The sequence below is a fragment of the Saccoglossus kowalevskii genome, chromosome 21, assembly GCF_978046115.1.
Source record: "Saccoglossus kowalevskii chromosome 21, keSacKowa6.1, whole genome shotgun sequence".
Taxonomy (NCBI): Eukaryota; Metazoa; Hemichordata; class Enteropneusta; family Harrimaniidae; genus Saccoglossus; species Saccoglossus kowalevskii.
The window spans coordinates 14,384,030-14,408,509 of NC_140661.1; the positions used below are offsets into that span (position 1 = coordinate 14,384,030).

At 36.0% G+C, this 24,480-nt stretch overlaps 1 protein-coding gene across 1 annotated transcript in view; it reads left to right on the top strand.

Moving 5' to 3' along the window:
• The first annotated feature begins 15,592 nt into the window (after positions 1-15,592).
• The window catches only part of LOC100373605 (uncharacterized), a 19,732-nt gene continuing 10,844 nt past the window's right edge, over positions 15,593-24,480 (top strand). Inside the window, exons 1-2 of the mRNA XM_002731124.4 lie at positions 15,593-15,838; positions 22,709-22,743. Of these exons, the coding sequence (XP_002731170.2) occupies positions 15,757-15,838; positions 22,709-22,743 (117 nt within the window). The 5' untranslated portion in view covers positions 15,593-15,756. The remainder of the gene's footprint in view (positions 15,839-22,708; positions 22,744-24,480) is intronic.

Here is a 24,480-nt window from a genome sequence, read left to right on the forward strand (position 1 = left end):
AAAATCAAAACACAGTACCCAATAATTCTTACATCTTTAAAACATATTCTTATGTATTCTTCACAATAAAATGCAACATTGTTTGCGGCAGTGCAATATTAATCCTTCTGTAGTTGTATTATTAGCTTTCTCCCAAATAAAATGGCCATAACAAATATGTTGGTAAAATATCTCTTGCTGTCCACCCCTTCTATATTGTCTTCACATTTAGATTTGATTAAAGCGGGGGAGTCGTCACCTGCGCATGCGTCAGATAGCCATAGTGTGTCGTTGTTTACAAACAAGCGTCTACACATGAGCCTTTGCGCTTTTAGCGTGTGTTATTATCGTCGCTTGGAACTCAATTCCTGCACGTACGCAGGTGACGACCCTCCTGCTTTAAGTTCTCTATGCTAGTGTTAAAATCAATAATTTTAATGCTTAAGTACCCATATATTGAGATTTCTAAATGATTACTAGCTACTAGCCAACTAACTAGTTACTCACTCTAGTCCAATACTGCTTTATCATGTACATGCATGTATAAAAAAAAAGATTTATTTCAGATGTCTTAACTACTGTTATAAACTTTATTTTAGCTGGAGTTAATTTTTGCTGAATAGACTTTTTGGATGTTTTGTATGGAATTTATTTTCACTGATTTTTGACGAGTTGAATGTAAAATACAGGAAAAAAGGTATATTCGATGGATTTTTTTTTTCACTGAATCATTCCTTCAGCGAAAATAGTGAAAATTAATTCCAAGCGAAAATAAAGTATTCTACAGTATGACGAGTATGATTAAAGAACATGTGTATGTGTGTTAGTTTGTTCAATGTAATCCAGTTTTTAAAGAAATCTTTTTTCTCTCTGCCAATAGCATTGGAAAGTATTTTCTGTTTTACAATTTGCAAGCAACCTGTGTAGAAAGTTTCTGCTATCTTTATAGCTTTAATGCTAACTTCAGATGTTAATTTTGATAGAAATTTACTGAAATACATGCAGTTCATGGAATATTAAATAATAGGTTAATCATAATCTATGCAAGTTTAAAAGAGTGATACTAATAAAAAATAAATAAGAAATTTGTTAGAATTTCACTGGCATAGTTACTTGAATTTTTTGATTCTAAATGTGAGACAGTCAAGTTTTATTTTATTTCTGTAACTAACCATTCAGATTTCTGGAACAATGTTTGAATGTTTTTGTAATATAGATTTTTTAGTGTATTCTTCAGCTAAAGGACATTCTTCGAGTGTTCTGTATATGCATATTAATTATGTGATTTGCATATCACCAACCATTGTCAACTTGTGTTGCCTTTCATAAACTAGTTATATGTTCTGTGTATGCATATTAATTAGGCTATTTGCATATCACCAACATTGTCAATTTGTGTTGCCTTTCACAGAGTAGTTATGTGTTCTGTCTATGCATATTAATTAGGCTATTTGCATATCACCAACATTGTCAATTTATGTTGCCTTTCATAAACTAGTTATATGTTCTGTGTATGCATATTAATTATGTGATTTGCATATCAGCAACCATTGTCAATTTGTGTTACCTTTCACAGAGGAGTTATGTGTTCTGTCTATGCATATTAATTAGGCTATTTGCATATCATCAGCCATTGTCAATTTTTGCCTTTTGCTTTAAACATAGTATTTTGTTCAGTTTCTGATAAAAATGCTTCAAAATACTTTAAATTGTACTAAAATAAGTTGTATCTTTTGTGCAAAATCTCACATACAATTGAGTGAAAATGTTGAGAGATCAAAAGTGTGAATGATTAATTTCAAAGCACTGCCAACTTGTGATTTATTGCTCGACTATAACATCACCTGAGGCCAATGACATTCCACCTACTAACTGCCGCAACTAGATGCTAAAAACTGTCTCACTAAAACTACATTTTGTGTATAATAACCAGGATTTTCCATAAAATTCTGATCAGAATGCCCCATCAAGAAAGTAGGCTGCTAAATTATATTCTTTCACACACATTTATTAGGAAAGTAGACAAATAATGAGTCAATATGGACAAGATTAGATGGATAATTTGCTTTTATTATGCGGCGACCATTGCTGACAAATTTCCGTTCCAAGCCTTGATTGTCACCAATACATTCCATCAACACAAAAGTGAGAATTGGAATGCAAATAGTAGGCAATTGCTGCCACATGATAAAGACAAATTAACCTGCAGCCTTCTAAAGAAACCTTTGATAATGACACGAATTTTTGGGAACTTTATTTTATATTTTGTCGTAATTCCTGTTATATGGACCAAACACATTTATTTTTATGCTGGTTAATTATTTTATTTTTTTAAATAATTTTGGTATGGAGCTAATTCTTTTTTATCTATGCATATTATTTAGAGTATTTTTTTGTTTAATTTGAATGTACCTTATAATATTTGGAAATTGGCTTTGTCCTAAGCATGTAATGACGACAAGATGATACAGGTGATTACCGTTGGAGACTGCATTACTCTGTTAATACAGTAATGGTTACAATTATCACTATTGTTACATGGTAGTACAGGGATAATGTAACAAATAGTATTACTCTGATAATACAGTAATGGTTACAAGTATCACTATTGTTACATGGTACGTGGTACAGGAATAATGTAACAAATAGTATTACTCTGATAATACAGCAATGGTTACAAGTATCACTATTGTTACATGGTGGTACAGGGATAATGTAACAAATAGTATTACTCTGATAATACAGTAATGGTTGCAAGTATCACTATTGTTACATGGTGGTACAGGAATAATGTAACAAATAGTATTACTCTGATAATACAGTAATGGTTACAAGTATCACTATTGTTACATGGTGGTACAGGAATAATGTAACAAATAGTATTACTCTGATAATACAGTAATGGATACAAGTACCACTATTGTTACATGGTGGTACAGGGATAATGTAACAAATAGTATTACTCTGATAATACAGTAATGGTTACAAGTATCACTATTGTTACATGGTGGTACAGGAATAATGTAACAAATAGTATTACTCTGATAATACAGTAATGGTTACAAGTATCACTATTGTTACATGGTGGTACAGGAATAATGTAACAAATAGTATTACTCTGATAATACAGTAATGGATACAAGTATCACTATTGTTACATGGTGGTACAGGAATAATGTAACAAATAGTATCACTCTGATAATACAGTAATGGTTACAAGTATCACTATTGTTACATGGTGGTACAGGAATAATGTAACAAATAGTATCACTCTGATAATACAGTAATGGTTACAAGTATCACAATTGTGACATGGTGGTACAGGAATAATGTAACAAATAGTATCACTGATAATACAGTAATGGTTACAAGTATCACTATTGTTACATGGTGGTACAGGGATAATGTAACAAATAGTATTACTCTGATAATACAGTAATGGTTACAAGTATCACTATTGTTACATGGTGGTACAGGAATAATGTAACAAATAGTATCACTCTGATAATACAGTAATGGTTACAAGTATCACAATTGTGACATGGTGGTACAGGAATAATGTAACAAATAGTATCACTCTGATAATACAGTAATGGTTACAAGTATCACTATTGTTACATGGTGGTACAGGAATAATGTAACAAATAGTATCACTCTGATAATACAGTAATGGTTACAAGTATCACCATTGTTACATGGTGGTACAGGAATAATGTAACAAATAGTATCACTCTGATAATACAGTAATGGTTACAAGTATCACAATTGTTACATGGTGGTACAGGAATAATGTAACAAATAGTATCACTCTGATAATACAGTAATGGTTACAAGTATCACTATTGTTACATGGTGGTACAGGAATAATGTAACAAATAGTATCACTCTGATAATACAGTAATGGTTACAAGTATCACAATTGTGACATGGTGGTACAGGAATAATGTAACAAATAGTATCACTCTGATAATACAGTAATGGTTACAAGTATCACAATTGTTACATGGTGGTACAGGAATAATGTAACAAATAGTATCACTCTGATAATACAGTAATGGTTACAAGTATCACAATTGTGACATGGTGGTACAGGAATAATGTAACAAATAGTATCACTGATAATACAGTAATGGTTACAAGTATCACTATTGTTACATGGTGGTACAGGGATAATGTAACAAATAGTATTACTCTGATAATACAGTAATGGTTACAAGTATCACTATTGTTACATGGTGGTACAGGAATAATGTAACAAATAGTATCACTCTGATAATACAGTAATGGTTACAAGTATCACAATTGTGACATGGTGGTACAGGAATAATGTAACAAATAGTATCACTCTGATAATACAGTAATGGTTACAAGTATCACTATTGTTACATGGTGGTACAGGAATAATGTAACAAATAGTATCACTCTGATAATACAGTAATGGTTACAAGTATCACTATTGTTACATGGTGGTACAGGAATAATGTAACAAATAGTATTACTCTGATAATACAGTAATGGTTACAAGTATCACTATTGTTACATGGTACGTGGTACAGGAATAATGTAACAAATAGTATTACTCTGATAATACAGCAATGGTTACAATTATCACTATTGTTACATGGTGGTACAGGAATAATGTAACAAATAGTATCACTCTGATAATACAGTAATGGTTACAAGTATCACAATTGTTACATGGTGGTACAGGGAAGACCTAACAAATAGTATTACTCTAATAATACTGTAATGGTTACATGTATCACAATTGTTACATGGTGGCACAGGTATAACCAATAACAAATTGTATTACTCTAATAATACTGTAATGGTTACATGTATCACAATTGTTGCATGGTGGCACAGGTATAACTTATAAAAAATTGTATCACTCTAATAACACAGTAATGGTTACAAGTATCACAATTGTGACATGGTGGTACAGGGATAATGTAACAAACAGTATTACTTTAATAATACAGCAATGGTGACATTTTTGTTCAAGACTAGTATTACCATTACTCTATGATTACAGCAATCAACTACAGAGCTCTGAAACACAAAGTTGTCAATATATTGAAAATGCATAGCTATGGTAATTCTCCCATACATGTTAATACACAGCCTTAAAGATGAAGTGAATTGTTTTGTGGTTAGTCTTAGTACATTTCAAGTGTTGAGCTGAAGGGAAAGCCACTACAATGTATTCATTTTCACTAGGCATTTTGTCTGTTGCAAATCAACTAAACTTTTTAATGTATATTAATGCTTTAAGTTAAAAAAAAAAAAGTCTTTCAATTTTTTTTTGCTGGCCAAGACATTATCATTACTGACATGTGATAACTGGTGGCAACATTGTTAAAAGAGCACTTGGGAGTAACCAAATGTATTTATGGGTGCGTAGCATATACTGAAGTTTTTATGTATTTAGGTCAGGTAGGCAAGTAATGTTGTAGTTCATATCGGGTCATGTAGATACAATGCCCTTATTGACTTTTACTTCTTGCATAAGATTGAGTATACATACTAAGTGGAATTTGAGAATAGCAGTTTTGTGTCATGTGACTTTATTGATTTGTCAAAGTTTTGTGAAGAATGGGGAAAAAAAACTTACTCTTGTAAGATATCTTTTTCACAATGATATCTCTCTTTCTCTCTTTAGTGATAAATTTGAAGGCAAGTTTTAAATGAAAAATAGTGTGATCTAGAGTAGAATGCATAACAGTTTGCAACGATAGTTGACTTATGTATTCCTGAAATCTTGTATAGAAATACTAGTGCTTTATAGTCATATTTATAGTATTATTATGAATTATTATTGAAGTAGAATTGTAGGTTACACTTTTAGTATAGAGTTTGGTCTGGATTTAATTCTTTATAAATATGAGGGTATATGTAAATAGAAAGTGAACTACAATGAACCCTGTGTGAACCAAAAATCTGCCTTTATTGAGTTGTTTTCTATACCTTGTGATTGTCAATAGGAAGAAAAAGTGAAAATAGTAGTGATAGCATTTGACAGTTTCTCTTTCACTATGTAGACAATCTAAATTCTAGTGTATCTATTTTTGGACAGGGCTTGCAATTATTCACATTACTGCAGTCTAGGCGTGAAAAATAATAGGACCCCAAATTGTGAAATAAGTTGGGTTTCATTTTTGTAATTAAAAATGCAGTAGAAATTGTAGCTGAAAATGCTGACACACTGGTGTTGTTGAACCCAAATGACATTGGTGGTTAAGTTCTCCTGTCAATCCAGTGCTGAAAAGACAGTCTCACATGAGATCACTCTGGATTCCTGAACATGCATGTAGAATTTATATTTGTCAATGTTATAGTGTGATACAGCATATTGACTATTTTGTTGATCCATAGCAGTTGATTTCTGAAAATAAATATCCAGAATACGTTCCTAATAAATTTAAAAAATAAATAAAAAAATTCAGCCTGAGGTCGTACAATATTATTTTTGATGTGAAATGTACAGTGATATAATCTTGAAAATTATTTTAACTTTTTTGAGCATATTCCAGTAATTTGAAGTCTTCTATTCGAATTTGTTTATGTTGGTTGAATCTGTGACTACTAATGTTGATATATACCATATAAGGGCATGATGACCAATGCATGTTGCCTTTATATTAGAATATGACAAATTGTTGAAATTTAAATAAAATAACATCTCTGTGGTAATGTATACAGCTTTGTTTTTAGTTTTCAGCTAATAAAAACAAACAGCAACCCACCAAACCTTGTATTTGAATAAAAAACTGAAACCGTGTTCTTTCAACAATATTAGAAATGTACATGCTTGATTCAGTGTGCGTTTTTTATTGCATATATTTGAGAATATTACCATGTGTTTAGAAGATGTAATGATAATGTAAATATTTTGTAAAGAGTCTGTATTAAATGTTGTTTGTATTAAATAGGAAATAATGTTAATTATTTTTGTTTACATATTAAGCTCAAGCTGGTGTACCCAGCAGTACATCTCATTGTGTTGAAACATTCAACACAGAGAAGAGAACTGTAAAAAGTTGGATAAGTTTGTTTGCCATTTAACTGACATTCTCCAGCATGTAAATGTTCACAAAGTGGTTGATAGACATGTCTGCATGCTCTATATTGCTATGTTTTATTATGTGTGTGTGCTGGGGGGGGGGGGGGGCAGATTTAAGTTACTTACCCTAACTTCATAATTTTTCTCCGCTCCTAAATTTGTATTTCAACTGTCGTCCTCACAGGTCAAATGATGATATTCTTTTGTTTTTATGTATTGGTGGCGCTGTTGATTAATCTTGCTCAACTGCTGCAACATTTGACTACGAGGCTTGCCTAAGACCGCAGTTGAGTGCCAAACCGTAGCAGGAAATATTGCTTTGAATTAATAGAAAAACAAAATTGATGTTACTACGATTAAATTAAATCTATTAAAGGATTGTACTCCTTTGTATGATTCAATGCTAAAATTGATTAATAACTTAAAGCGCGGTGGTCGTCGGCAGCGCGTGTTTGAATTTCATGTAAATAAACAATGTATTTTACATGCGTTGTATACGTCGCTATAAGTCCTATATCGAACAGGACGCGGCGCGACGACGGCCGCCCTTGTATTTTGTGTTCCCCCAACTCGAATCCTTCCTACTATCCTGTATTTTGAAGGTATAATGTTACTCCCAGCTTACTGCCTCCACATACTAGGGTTGAAAGGATACGAAACCGTGCAATCGGACGATGCCTCCCAGCTTAAAGGGCGTGGTCGTCGCGCCCACATGCGCGAGATATGTGTCTCCTATGAATAAAGATGGTGACTTTGACTATTGCGCGGGCCAACGAGTACACATATTTTCAAGCTTTAACTAGGTAATTTCTTTGGTGATTGAGATGTATCGAAGGAGTCACCGGCGGTAATTAGTGTACGTCGCGCCCAGGTCAAAACTCGAACTCGCGTTTTCCCCGAGAAGAGCGCATTGTAAAACTTGTAGGGATAAAAACAGGTGTAAATTGTATGAATTTGCGTTTTATAAAATCGTTGTTGTGTCATTGTTGTCGCCTGAGAAAAACATGTAAATGATGTTTTTAAATTTAATTTACACGCCTCAGTGAATATGTAATTCATGGGAATATACAAGGGTTGGGAAATATATGATTTTGGATTACCATATTACCGCTGAGGTTTTTTTTGGGGTTGTCTGCTTCTACTGTTTCACTTATATTAATAATAGCGCCCTCTGTGTACAGAAATGCAAATGCGTCCAGTGTTAATCTATGACAATGTGAATAAATCTACTTATCTGTAACTTCACACCAACACACACATATGAGTATCATTTACTTTTGATGTGCCAATTCTGGTGTGCACTGGCAAATTAAGATTTAGTATTAAAGCGAGCGCGGTGGTCGTCGCGCAGCGCGTGTTCGAAATTTATGTAAATAAACAATGTATTTTACACGCGTTGTATACGTCGCTATGAGTCCTATATCGAACAGGACGCGGCGCGACGACTGCCGCCTTTTAAGTTTGCAATCTCTCAACATAACGAAGCGTTGAATAATTACTAGCCCGGTGTCGGTAGGCCATTGTCAGTTCGGGTGGAGGTAAGTAATACCTGTTGGACATCGGTGCTGCTAAAAATTCGGTTACTCTGGTGACGTCAAAACATTATTGTAATATAAAAAACACCTCTTTATAATGTGATATGTGCACCACTGCATAACAGTAAGATGCATATTCTCGTATGGAAAATGAAACATACTACTAGTATATGTTGTTGTTGTATTTTTTTACATAAAAATAAAGGGTATTTTTTCAAATAAGTTCCATCAATGCTTAATTGATTAAGCATACATTCGTCCACACACAAAACAAATCGTTGAATATTTTCTAAAATATCAAACGTAATTTCTCCAAATTAGCGTTATGTATAACTCGTTTGAGCCTGTAGTAGACTTAGGTTGGAGTGTTGGTGTCGTGCAAACGTCGCAAAACGAAACTGTATCAAACCTCCTTCAAGTTGTATTGTCGGAAAAATTTTGTTTGAAATCGTTGACATGTTAACTGTAATAAATGCTACAGCTATAGAATAGGTGATTTTCCGTACAATTGCGAGATCTCGCGAGATGCTTGAAAGACGCGCGTCGAACGTCTGCCGCAAAAATCGAACGATTTGATTTTGAACTAGAATTTCTTTACTTCGTAGCTTACATTGACCGGCCGATCTTCGACAGAGAAATATTGCTTCCGAATACCCTTACTTAATCGAAATTGCCTATCATCAAATGTGGACAGCACATTATTAAGCATGGAAATGTCCCCGAAATACTTTCGCGTTTGTCGAATCCAACGCGATGTTTGACGCGACTACGACGCTATGACCTTTGTTTGTCCTGTTTTTACGTTCGATTTCACGCATAACGCGTGATTCTCGCAGTGAACGGAAAATGGTCTATTCACAAGCTATCTGCCTTGCAAATAAACAAACATAACCGTTTAGGCCAGCATGAGCAAAATGTGTCCTACATATTCATTTTTCTAATTCGTTAATTCGCCTAATAGTATCGCCAACGATACGAAACTTGTGCTCTTACGTTCATGTAAAAAAATATTACAATTCAGAACCTAATTTTAATTTAAGATTTTTTGCGATTACTATAAAAAAGAACCTTTGATTACGCGCTGCGAGTAAATATTAGTAAACGATTTTCCTGAAAGTGTGCCATCAAACGATCATACCAAGGTAATCTACAAGTCGAAATTTCGAGATGCCAAGTCAAAATTCCGAGACATTTCTTCTTTTGTTACTTTTGTTGTTTGCATTTGGCCCAATGGACTTCCGTGGTGGATCACATTTCATTTCGACCAGACATTTAATTTTGTAATAAAAACTATTGAAAGTCAACGATGTTTGTTGATGTTGTCTGGGGCAGTTGGTCGCATGATTCTACGGCCGTCTGGACGTTCATTTGGGGTGTTATTTTATAGTGTATTTGTTGTTTGGTGGTGCGTCTTCAACAACACTTGTTAATATATGCCAACGAAAAACAACGTAAGTGTTCATTGTCCATTGCTATTATTAGCTAAATAAAATAACATTTATATTGATTAATACGCAATTCACCTTATAGACTAAATTGCAAATAATTACTTATTTTCATTGTTTTGATCTGTTTTTGTGAAACCATAATTATATTCTCTATTCATTTTCATCAATCATAAAAAAAAGTTAAAATTTGAGTCCATTGTTCGATTATGGCAACTTACCTTTAATTTTGATGGATTCTCCCTTAAAATGGGATAGCCCATACCTAATAGGCATATTTAGGTGAGAACTTACCTAAACCAGTAATAATTCTAATCACTTAATATTTAGGTATGCTAAATTTCAAGCTTCTCAAAAACATATATCAAATGAAATGTATTACAATGTAGATTTCAATTCTTAACTCACATGATTCGATCAATAATCTGATGAATACATTTTTGAGATATTGTTATATTTATTATCAACTTGAAATTTACTATTTTTAACATTTCCTTCAATGAATCGCTTGGCGGGAATGAACCCTAAGCGGGAACGTCCCTAATTGGCCATTGTAAAAGCTATGTAATAAAGTGGTGTTTTCTATCACGTTCGCACAACAACGTGTCTATTTATAGACGTGATTTAAGAGCAAAAAATTCTGCATATGATAATTTGCTAATTTTTAACTTTTCCATGACTGTTCAACTGATATCTAAAGAACCACTCATTGGATTTTGATGGAATATGGTACATGGACTAATGCACAGACCTGATTAGTTTTGGGTAAAAATCCATGCATATTAATTACCTAATTTACATAATGAATAGTCAATTTTCAGCTATTCTACTTCGCTTAATGATTTGTAATGTGGCTCAAAGGGGAATTTCGGGGATTACTCGCTTCTGCAGTGTAGGGATACCATAAGACCTTATAACGGAACACTGAAGTCATTCACACACCCATGTAGTCAGACATAGTCAGTTTCTGGAGTTGAGCTTCGATGTTCTTTAATATTAAGACACGTGAGACACCCCTTGCTAGGTTATCGTAACAATCCGTCAAGACCTGCACCTGCTATGACGTCCCAACGTCCTCATTCAATTTCCCCCCTCCTCATTTAAGCGTTGGAGATAAGTCAGTTCACACCTGCTGGCACATGAATTCACACTACGTGGACAAATAGTAATGCAGGAACAAAGAAATTTGAGTCGGCGTGGGTTCCCACGCCTGCTTCCGTTTTCGCAGTGTGGTGTTAAAATGCCAGCATGATGCAAACATGACAGATTAGTCAATTTTTGGCTTTTCCTTCGATATCTCAAGTATTTCATCATCATACTTCGATAAAACTTGGTGGTCTGTGACATTGCGCAAACCTTATTAGTTTTACATTCAAATCTGTACATATTAATTACCTGATTTGCATAATCATTAGTCAGTTTTCAGCTTTCCCTTTAATATCTCAAGTACTTATCTTATTTCAATGAATCTTGGTACATACATGCTCTGAGACAATGCAACAGTCTAATTAGTTTTGGGTTTATATACATCCATAATAATTACCTAATTTGCATAATAATTTACTTTTTTGCTTTTCATCAATTGCTTTCAAGAATTACATCATATGGCACAGGAAGAAAATTCATTAAAGCACTTTAGCACAACAATAACCACTATTCAGTCATTGTTAGATATTGAAACAAATACTGTGTACATGTATCGCAAGATGTATGATGTAACGACAGGACATATTTTAGCTAAACAACATCATTTCATGTCTTTAACTTGTTCTGGTAATGATGTTTCTCATAATTTCAATATGCTACTTTAATCAGTTTCAAAAGTAAAATTGTGTGCACAATTTCTTTATTTGATTTGGTGATTCATTCAACAAATTTTTCTAACCTACAATTGTTTTCACCACTTATCCAACTTTGCTATCCTGGGTGTATTTATGTTTTCTAATGGGACTTCTAGACTGTTGCACATAATCATGGAAACACAACAGTTGCAAATAAAAAAAATGTTAAAACAATTATAATTGTAAAGGTTTCTTTACTATAATATGTCGTTTTCGTTTGCGGTATTATATGATTGGTATACAATGTTATAAAAATACCAATAAACTATAATTTGGTGATGATAAAATATATTTCATATACAAATCAAGAAGAATGTGTTTTCATTTTGAAAACTTGTATTCAAAGATGGAAGGAAGCGTATCAGAATTACAACCACGCCACCTAGTGGCCGCTAAAGGATAGTTAGTTGGTGCGATTACCATATTTTGTGAATTTTTACATTCTATACGATAAAGTGTGGAGTTTATTATATTTATTCAATACATGATAAAGTATCAACTAGAAATGAACATTGGCTTATTTTATATTTCCAAGCTCGTTACACCGTTTTCAACAATGGCACATTTTCCTTTATACACTTTAAGAGAAGTAGGGAATGTGGATGTTTGCTACACCGTGTAAGTTGCATTCATTGTAATTCATATTTGGACTAATTTATATCGCGTGAAGCGTTGGCCCGTCATATTGAGCAATTAGCTATGTACGAAAGTAACAATTAATATGAGGCTCTTGAGAAAGACATCTGCACATTTGCCATTTTTGTTATAACTTGAGTGACATTTTCAATAGAACAGGAAGTAAGTGATGTGTATTTCAAGATCATTTAAACCAATTAATTAGCAATTAATTAGCGTAATGAATTACAGGCAGCATCACAAAAAAGAAAACGCTTTAGATTTTTGTCCCTCCTCTACGGAGCCTATTAATAAACGAACCTTGGTTAATTGGCAACTACTGTGTGGTCTGGTTACGGCATATGGGAAAACGGGTAGCATTTGAGCAGTTTCGGCAATACTAGTATATTAAAGGACGTTAGTCGACGCGCCACGCATGCGCAAGATATATGGGTCTCATATAAACAAAGATGGCGACTTTGACTGTTGCGCAGATCAACGAATACACCTGAAACGTTTCCAAGCTTTAATTAGGTAATTTTTAGGTGTCGGTGTCGAAGGAGTCACCGGCGGTATTCAGTGCAAGTCGCGCCCAGGTCAACCTTCATACTTGTGATTTCCATTTGAATAGTGTATTGGATTGGATGTTTATCAACACAAATGTCGCACACGCGCAACGCGACGACCACCGCGCTTTGCGTAAAGCCAATGCAACTGCACTAAAACTACGATATTCCGCTAAGAGTGTTCAGGCTAATGTTGTCAGAAAGTAAATCGGATAGTCTACTTACCGAGACTACCTCTTGCTTTCATCTTTCACTGACGTAATACTTACGTAAGTTCCGTATCCATAGAAACATACCGACGTATGAACATCTAGTGTCGTTCTTTCATTGTAACTATACTACTGACTGCATCATTTTGAGAATAATTGGATCTAAGTAAACGAAGTGTAATCATTTCCTGGCACGTCGTGACGATTTGTAGTGTCTTGTTATTGTTTCGTAAATATTATCTTATTTTCATGCGTGTCACGTGATTTCATTACATACAGTTTGTAATAATAGGAACACATATGAGATATAGCTATTATCATTGTTGACGTTATTTGACGGTCGCTTAGCAACAATGATTAAATTAAAAAGCCATCATCTATCATCAAAGGGGCATGTTGAATTTTATTCATTGAAATGATTTCAAGGAATAGATGCAGGTTCGTGAGCACTCACTGTCTTAAAGGGCGCCGCGCATGTGCAACATTTTTGTTGATAAACATTGATTTTCCCACAATCCAATGCGCTCTTCTAATGGAAATGACAAGTATGAGGTTTGACCTGGACGCGACTTGCACTGATTACCGCCAGTTACTCCTCCATTACCTTCCGATAACTAAAAAATACCTAATTAAAGTTTGGTAACACCTCACTTGTTACTTCTTGGTCTGCGCAACAGTCAAAGTCACCATCTTTATTTATTTGAGACCCATATCTCGTGCATGCGTGGCGTAACGACCACTGCCCTTTAAGCGTATGTTTAGTATGTTTGTATGTTAACAGCCCTGGCTTGACATTTCGGTGCGATATGTATAAAAAATACTACGATAAAGACTTTCCGTTTTCGACACTGTGAAATTCTTTCGTATTTGGAAGAAACAACCCTGAAAAAACGGATTTTGACAAGATAATTCAGAAATTTATATTAAGAATAATTCATTACGAAATGTATTCCCTATGCACCCATAAATAATTTTCATAATTACAGAAAAAAAGATAATTTACTATATTTTGTATTTTATGGTTCCATTCAAACAATAACCCTAACTCTCAATAACCAGTAACAGACTTAAATCATAAGGTAATCGCTCATTAAGTTTTTTATAAGCGTCGGCCAAATTAGCACTGGGTTAATGAGTATACAAATTATATCCACTGCCCCCAACTAGGGACATTTAAACTTAGCAGTCTGTTAAAGCGGGAGTGTCGTCACCTGCGCACGCGCGGGAATTGAGTCTCAAGCGACGATAACAACTTAACACACGCTAGAAACGCAACGACTCATGGGTAGACGCTTGTTTGAAAACAATGACAGCTATGGCTATCTGACGCATGCGCAGGTGGCGACTCCGCCGCTTTAATACGGAAGTATTTAACACTTCACTTTTGCATTATTATGTTGAAGACAACACAAAACAAAACTAGACACTCTTGATTTATTAGAAACACACCAAGGTTTTTAATTAAATTGACACAAGCCTTTTTCAGTTATTTCAGTTGAAATTCCCTCACCAATAGAAGACCAAAACATAGATCATGCCGTTCTTAAATCATAAACAGTTGTGTACACCTCAGTGTTTTGATAATTAAAAAAAAAATCTCCTTTCAATAAGTTTTGTTTAATCATGTTTACTATCTGCATGTAAAAAAAGTTAAAACATAATTTTCGGGGTTCAATCGCAAGCGAACCTCTCTGTGTGGTATGCATCGCCGTCAAATCGTATCTTATCGTATCCCAAGCACACACAGACACGAACACGTGGAGTAATGTTTAGAGACACGCAACATATTCATTAAAATAGATTATATGCTAATACATAACCGGATAATGGAATGACAGCAGCAGCAGTACGCCATCATGTAACCATGACAACGAGTGATCTCCTCTGTAATGTAGTGATTTCATTCAAGCCTTGGAAAGATTTTCCATATTTGGTGGCGGTCATGCATACTAAATAGTCGTATCTTCTTGGGCGGTTCCACTTTGCAATATAAGGGGATTTAAGTACTCGACACGTGGCTCACAGTGGTATCTACACCCATCAGTGTTTTTGTCTCACGTTACCAGTCTTCATTTAATACACCCTTTATATGGCATACCTTATTACAAAATTAATAGTATCGTGTATCTGAGTAACCCGGTGTTCACCTCGCCTTACCTACCCCCCGACATCCCCTCCTAACTCGCCAGGTAAGCATATGTATTTCCAAGGATCCCTTAGGATGTACGTCAACACCCGACCTCTGATTTGCTCTCCGGCATCCGTCTTAGTGACGTAGCTTTTACGGCTTCTGACGTCAGGCTTCATAAATAGCGTCTGGCACCAAGCAAAGCATACAGCTGAGACAGAGCGTCGATAGTCCACAGGTAGCTAGCTCAGTAGAAAAGTAAATCGTGTGTTATAGCAGAAGTTGAAGAGAGAGACAAGAAAATTGTTCCGAAGAAAACAGACTCGTGTGGAAAGGCATATATAAATATCGCGTTATTAACGAGAAAAACGAATCATGATGAGAAACGTTGCGGCAATGTTGGTTCTTGCGTTTTTGGTGTGTTTGGTACCACGGTATAACGCAGCACCTTTCAAAGGTAAGAAAATAATTTATTTAATTACCAAAATTGGGTTTCTTTTTATTTGTATTCAAAACTTAAAGATAAAGTGTACATAAAGTAAAACGTGTGAAAATAGCGAAATAATTTGAAACCGTTACAGTTAAGAGAATGGACACACTACTGTAACAATGAAATAGGCTACACAAACTCCATTGTTGTGGATAATGTTTTGTTTTAGTTCACTAATTTTTGTTAGACTTCCTCAACAAAATGTTTACGTTTTTACTGCTTCCACTTCTCGTATCTGTTGGATAAATTTATCTCGTGCTGGCATGCGTGTATTATTGGACAACAAACTGTTTCCGCGACTACTCTGTATTTGCGGCTTTTCTCATGTTGTGATAATAACTGTCTGACGTGCGTCGCAATTGCCTTTGTAACTCTACGTGTTTTCTGATGAATAATTAGCTTCCCGTTTTCGCATTGATGTTATCGAAGTACCGTGACGTTGTATGCCTTTTTGCCAAGATCCTAAATTGAATGCGTCATACCCATGTATTACTAAAATGATAATCGCTGTCTGTGAATTGGCGTGACTTTTATCTTAATTCCTTATTAGGCATTTTCTTTGATTGCGGGATTGCGCGTGGGTGATGTCACAATCGCGTTCCTGCTGTGAATACATCAACAACAAAAAACGTTCAGAATTTATTTTTTGAAGTGTGCGTAACAAGTGTTTTTATTCCTAGATGAGTTGATTGCGTAATCAGATTAAGTCTACGGAATTTTTACGATTTCCTGCGACGGCTAAAATAGAAGTAATACAACTGCAAGAATTTGCTGATTTTTTCGTTCTCGCGACTTGCAATTTCGCCCACACACGTGTTTAACTTCTTCCCATTGCTATAGCAATGACGGACACGGCATTACTTAAGTCAAACATATAATCGCAGAGACAGGGCCATATATTATGAGTTTCGCACATCGTTTTTTTGTGTGTGTGTTTATTTCATGATAATGTGATCGGAAACGGTAATATCTATAGGTGGGCTTTTAATTTAATTATGTTGATTTTTTACCCTGCCAATACTTGCGCCTCGAGAACCTTTGACATTACCAAACAAACTGTTCTATTTGAATCTTGGGTGCGGAACAACATGAAATTATTTGCGTTTCATGTTCATTATGATTTTAATAGATACTTCCCACGGGATCGGCAATTATCCTTTTTTGTGCGTGTCATCAGGAATCTTGCTCTGTTCACATATTTGGTTGAATCCCACACATTACCGCCGTGTGTTCTTGTAGGTCGTAGATTTCACGATATCACGAAATGTACTGCCCGTGAAGAAAAGGCTGGCAGGTACCTAGCTGTACTGCAGGCTTGAGTGGCTAAGACACTGTAAGGATGTGGGATCGAGCCGATTACTGAAGATGATGAATTTATTTGATTCGTTGGTTAACTGCATTTGACGGCTCATCTTTTTCGTTGTGATCACTCAAGCGATTGATAAATTCATGACTGGCTAAGCTTTCCACACCGATGTCGTTCACGTTTTGGTCATGTGTATGACATATGTATGGCGGGCGTCGCCCGGCATCCAATTGTCGAACATACTAAAGTACCATTCTTTATACTTTAAGCAGAAAAAAATCGAAACAACCGACTCAAATATTGTTATTCGTTCTAGTATTTTAGCTGCATGGCACTCACCAGACACAGAGTGAAATGGTTGTGCAATGTTTCCAGGACGTGTTGAATCTCAGACTTGTCTGTAGATCAATATAGGTCCTACTCGATGCACGGCGATTGTATCACGTATTTCACACCGTCGTATAGAACGACTGCGTTCTTTATTATGTCTATGTCGATAAATTTCATTATTTTTTTTACGATATTCATGGCTATATAAATAAACAAGCTTTTATTTTTGTTTTTTGCCACAAGCAACGGTATATATCACATGAAATAATGAACTATGCGAAAAAGGGCGCATGCGCTTTTCAATAATGGTGCGTACTATAAATGTATAACTCGTGGCGTACAGGTAATCGCGGTCCTACAAATATTCACATGTAAACTTGTGGCGTGGTATCCCTGGGCAATATTGATTTTACCACGACTAGCTGCGAACGAGGATGGACATAATGTTGGAGATGATGGCGACTCGGACGGAAATTATGCGCATGCGCCGCCGCGGCATTTTGTCAAGTTATGTAATAGGTTATGCGTTATATAAGAAACGACAGTTTGACAGAACACGTTTCATTTGAAATGTCACGCGTGGGCAGATATATATGACAAGTGAAGTACATATTAAGTACAACTAGCCAAGCGTCAAAGGACTCACAGCATACGTACAATACAATGCTTAACTGTCGGCGATTACTCGAAACTATGCAACAGAAGAAGGTTGTCGTTCCTATGGAAACATTGCGTCAATCGTAATGGTTGGAGCTGATAAGTAATTTAGACTGCCAACTAGAGTCCGTTAAATAGTTGCCGCATCACTACATTCGCCAAATATATCACGCCGCCGTTTAAGATTGACCAAGAGCTCTTGCTGCAATATGAGGGTCCGATACGTGTAGTTCTAGAAAGCTGTTGCCATGGCAGCTTTCCAACGTAATCATATATTCACATTTATATAAATACACTAAGTCAACTATGACCTGACTTTTCTTAATTTAGTTCTTTGTTTAATTAAAGCTCTTTCCTAAAATCTTGCAAATATTCGATTAGCAAATGTGTTTTTTGTCGAAAATTATCATTGAAATTAGGCAAAATTGATGGAAAACAACTGCACCCAAATTGGGCGGGAAAATTTGAAAACATCACCGGCAGACGACAAATATGCACATATATTTGCGTCATTGATATGAAAGCCCGAAAATTTAGCGTTACAAGCTGTCTGACACATCTTGTTAACAAATTAGAAGCGCGGCTGTCACGCGCTATATATTATCCATGCAAAAGTACTATCGTCGAACTATCGGCATTTGATGTACATCTCATGTTGGCAAATTCCAGTTGATTGATTTGTATGTTATCAGTGCCTCAACAGTATCATGTCGTTAAACTTTTGGCATTTTGCAATTGCTAGATAATATTCACAGCAAAATGTCAACAAAACTGTTCTGAGCTTGATAAGAATTATGACATCTCCCTTTTCCTGTGTGTACATTGTATTTTCATATAATTTTCCTGTAAAATGCTAATCAACAAAATATAACTAGAAGGCTGTGATGTTAAATCGAACCTCGGGAACATTGCATTCGTCACAGATGCCTCTTCCAACCAGCAAATAAGTACATTCATATCCCTACGCCGGGTAATTTTAGTAACCAGGCTTTGTAGCATATTAAAGGGCGGTGGTTGTCGCGCCGCGTCCTGTTCGATATGGGACTCATAGCGACGTACACAACGCGTGTAAATTACATTGTTTATTTACATGAAATTCGAACACGCGGCGCGCGACGACCACCGCCCTTTAAACATCAACATCACTCACCAACATTACATAGACAGGACTTGAAAATAAAATACTCAGATTTCCATGATTAAGATATATTCCTCTGTCTTGGATTATCTTACGTAATTATACTCATATCGGTATCGCAGTTTTCAATGGCCCGGGGATGAACACATCTAGTGGGTCTGTAATTGAAATTTGCATTAGCCATATGTGCTGCCCACTCAACGCCGATATTGCTTCTCCTGTCGAAAGGTCAGGCACACGCGCAGCATTTTAAAAAAAATACTAGTAAACGAACCCAAATCAGTCGTCGTGATCAGTGTGGGTCCCATGTGGTATGCTGAAATACAATGTTTGTTTACACGAAATTCGAATGCGCCAGTGGGGCGCTTCAATGTGATGGAACAGCGTACTAGGCGTGGGGGAATATCGCAAATGATTTGCAATGGGCATGGCAACGTTGTACCCGACGCGATGATCTGCCCAGAGGACCCAACCGATCCGCAAGCTACCCGCGGTCCAATGCGTCCATGTGCCAATCATATATTCAGATAATTCGTAAAAAAACGAAAGGAGACAGCGTTGGCGATCTATCTAGCAGGGGATAAAGGTCAGACGAATGTTGAAATCAAACAAGTTGGATGAAGAGGGGAGGGGGATTAACTGTAATGTGATATCGCACTAGTTTGAGTGGATAACTAACCGTACGCGTTGATATTGGTGATATCTGAATAGCAATCAACTTCTCGTGTCAGAGGCTGTTTTTTTAAATAAAAACTCATAGGGGTTAAAACCTGCGGATGACGATCGCGACTAGATGCACCATAATAAACGTGGTTCGACGAAACCGCTTTTATTCTTGTGTCCTTGAAGTCTCTTATTTCCCCTGCGGTATCATCGATAGCATGATAATTAAAACGAATATTAGTGGGGTAAAAGTCGGCGGTTTACAAGGACTTTTGCAAATAAATAAATTTGAACAGCAAATTTGCAATTAGTTGAAGATGATGTGTTTAGAAAGATTCACAAAGAGATCAAATATCGAATTACACGAGTTGTTCGTTCAGTGCATAGGCAAATGATGCGTGTACACAGAAAACGATACTCGGGGCAACGAATCAGATTATTGAACACGGTGTTTCAATTAGCGTAAATGTACATTTTATCACTTTTTAACGTCAGCGATCTAAAACAAAATGTCGCTTTAAATCTAATTAAAAAACTACACTTTCTTGAATTGAAATGTAACATAGATACGGGTGTAGCAAAAGGGAAAAAAAACGTAGTTCGATTATATTCAATTTTAATCCTCTTTTTTATTTATAAAATGAGAATTCGATCAAGAATTAAATAGCGGTCTTTATATTCCACATTGATCACGGAGAATGATCAGGAGGAGTATCCTAGCAACGACCTGGGTGATTGGCATACTGAAGTCGCCTACGCAGGATATGTAAGTCGTCAATAATTTCTATCAGGAACAGTTAGCGTGGATGATAGGCAAAAACACACAGCTTCGTTGCATTGCAGTTTGAAAATGATGTTAAGATCTCGCCCACTCAAATTCACAATCGTAAACGGACTTGTTAGTGCAGTTCGTTGTTCATAATCGTTATTTCAACACGTGTGCCTTGGGCGTCTTTTTATAGCGGGCTGCAGCACCGTTTTACGACACCTGCTTACCTTTACGCAACCCCTTTGCGGCTTGCACCGCCGAGGATTTTAATGCCAATTAACAGTTAACATAAGACCGTACCAACATATCGTCCTTGGAGGGTTGTCTGTCGTGACTCTCAATAATCGTCTGCGCGTGACACTCGTTCCACAGGTTTCACTTTCTTGCCATCAATCAGAAATATAATTGCCTCATACATAGTTCATGGTGTATCAGGATGTCCGGGCGATTCAGTATACCTTCTTACATGGACCCTGTAACGTTTTTTGAGTATACCATCGACACCACAAACCCATTCTCTTGTTTTGTTTTCAAAAAAATATTCATAAATTTAACAATTTAAACTGTGAAACGCGCAGTTTCTATTGGCTGGTAAAATAACTTTGGAACATTTTCAAATGACGTCAATTCGCACTGTGCCTGTCGGCTTCCTGGTTAGATTCAACTGCAATTAAAATTCACAAATATTTCTGAAAATCAAGAAAATGAATTTATGCTGTCGATATTAATATAAGGCATCGTTATGATAAACTTCACAACCAACCAAACATCCCATCATTTATCAATCTAATCAATCATTATATTTAAAGGACGGTAGTCGTCGCGCCACGCATGCGCGAGATATATGGGTCTCATATAAACAAAGATGGCGACTTTGACTGTTGCGCAGATCAACGAGTACAGCTGGGACGTTTCAAAGCTTTAATTATATGATTGGAAGGAGTCACCGGCGGTATTCAGTGCAAGTCGCGCCCAGGTCAACCCTCATACTTGTGATTTTCATTTGAAGAGCACATTGGATTGTGGAAAAATCAATATTTATCAACACAAATGTCGCACATGCGCAGCGCGACGATCACCGCGCTTTAATCAAGAAAACTAAATAACAGTTTTCGTAATCAGGTGATCTTACCCCTATCTGAGTTTAACCTGAAAATAATTATGTACAAATGCTATCGACATGCCATCGTCCTCATTGCTTCAGACAGTTCAGTCCAATGCTGGCATATGCTGCCCCCCCCCCCCGTGACGTCAGTAATAAACCTTAAACAGTAATGGCCGCCGAGATCACGTGGGAGAAAGAGTCACGAGACTTGCGTTTCCCTCTCAAATAGTGCTCCCATCCTAAAGCTTACATACGTCATGGGAACAGTTGATTTGATGACGGGATGGGGCATGAAACCTCGATTTGAGGGGCAAAAAACAAGTCTCATGGTTCTCTTGCGCCAATTTGCGTTTTAAGTTTATTTTTGAGTAAATTAGTTATAATGACATTATTAATATAACTATTCAAAAGGATCACGATGACAGTAAACAACATTTGAAAACAAGCCACTATAATTTAATAAAATTAATATAAAAATTGCATAGAACATATTAAATATTACGCAATCTAGATGTATTGTCTTTGTAGAAAATTCAGGATATATATATATATATTCCATCTCTCATGATATATATTTATATACCAGTTGGCATTTTGGATAGACTCCCCCCCCCCCCCCCCCAGAAACCAATAATAAAACATGTTATAGTACTTACACTAATATATAACCATCATTTCCAGGAAAAACAGGCTCAGTTGATAAAATATAATGGAAATAAATAAATGCTACTTATTGTCATCTATGAAACGTCTTTTACATCAAATACTATTAAGATGAAACAACTATTCGGAAACAAAATCATTTTTAACTTCAATGCCAGGAAATTGTCTACGTAAATATATTAAAGTTGTGTTTATTTTTGTTTCAGAACAAATAAATGAAGTTGAAATCCCGACAGACGAGGTGAGTATGTTATTTCCATTTTTTTTTAAAAACAAAGGATGATTCAATATTGGAATCACTTTGTACCTGTTCGGCATTCTTCTGTTATCCAGGATGCACTACGGTTGGGGGGGGGGGGCTGAGCTCACGCCAGATTTTTCTGTGGATTATACTGATATGTATGTACCTGATACTTACGCAGAGTGACGTCAAAGCGAAGCCATTGGGTCATTTTAATCAAATCGTACAATCACATAAATCAAAAACGTTACACGAAAACTGTCATGATTTGAATAGTTCACTAGCTTAGTATTTGATAGGTCGGTACTGCGCGTCATGTTGAAATCCCATTTGAACGCGGGGCGAGGTGTTGCTCAAGCTATTTTGTGAAACATGAAATCTAAATGTACACACTAGTGGGAGGTAAAATACAGATGTGAATAAAACAATTGCAGAAAACCGATTTTCTCCAGCGCCCCAGGTGTTGGGAATTTCAGTACACGCTGGCTGGTGCAACTTCCTGCCGTATCGCATATATTGACGGAGTTCTGAGAGTGAAAGCCTAACATGCCGTCTGAATTCGAGATTTCCATTGTACGGCATCAGTGTGGTCACGTGTTCATTCCATGTAGAGATGTGCACGACGAAAAACAAGGTTCAATTATCTGTGTTATTATGGGATAGCATGGCTCTGGACTGTCAATCGTTCGAGTTTTCGAGACTGAACTACTTCATAAAGGTACTTGAAGGTTCATAAACACAACTGTTGTACACGAAGCCGATAACAGTCTCATATGACATTTGGGAATCTTGCGACGTAACCTTTCGCTTGATTTGCAGTGAATGTCACGCGGCTGTAGTTCAAACGACTGCTCGGAATGAGTTCACCCTTCAGCTCTACAATAAACATTATATCTGCCGGTAAAATAGAGCGTATAACAATGCCACCTGAATAAGTCAACTCACTCGCAAATACTTTCCCTAAAAACAAATCTCATATTTGATGACTCTCGGCTTACTATAATAAACATCTTTTCTACGAAATCTCGCCGCGATATTTTTCACAAAAAGAATTTTTTTATAAAATGCCATTGTGTGGGCGTATATTGAGTATTGATGAAACATTGTACCTTCAATCTTTCGCATCTTCTTAGCCAGATGCTCACAAAAACGTGATACTAGCCCACAGAGTCCGTACTATAAGTAGAACAGCCTTTCAAAAGAAAAAAAGAAAAGTCCGATGGTTTTTCTGAATAAGTTTGACTTTTCAGTAAAACTGATTTGCAAAAGAAAAGCTAAATGACTTTCTTGACGTAAACAAATACTGGTATACTCGAAAAGCTCAGTAACCGTTTTTGAAAGAAACGTCACCCGTCGCATCAAAACAAACTGAGATATTTTGACAGAATTGACGGTTTGCAGCGACGACGTGAACACAATCAAGTGTTTAAAAAAGAAACAGCGACAACCACGTGACATCCCATGACAACCCGGCTAAGATACTGTATCACACCATTAAAATGCACTAATGAGAAGAGTTTTACTTGCTCGGTGTACAATTTGCTTATCATCGGCGTTACCGCGCTATTTTAATGGGTCGAGACTGAGTGTTGATCACTTATCTCCAGTACGTACGTCAATTGGATGCCGGCTGACGCTTAGCGACTATAAATCCATACGCACATGAATCGACATCAATTCGCTTGGCTTCCGAGAAGAATATTGTGTTTTTATTGAGTTTGGAGTTTAGCTACAACT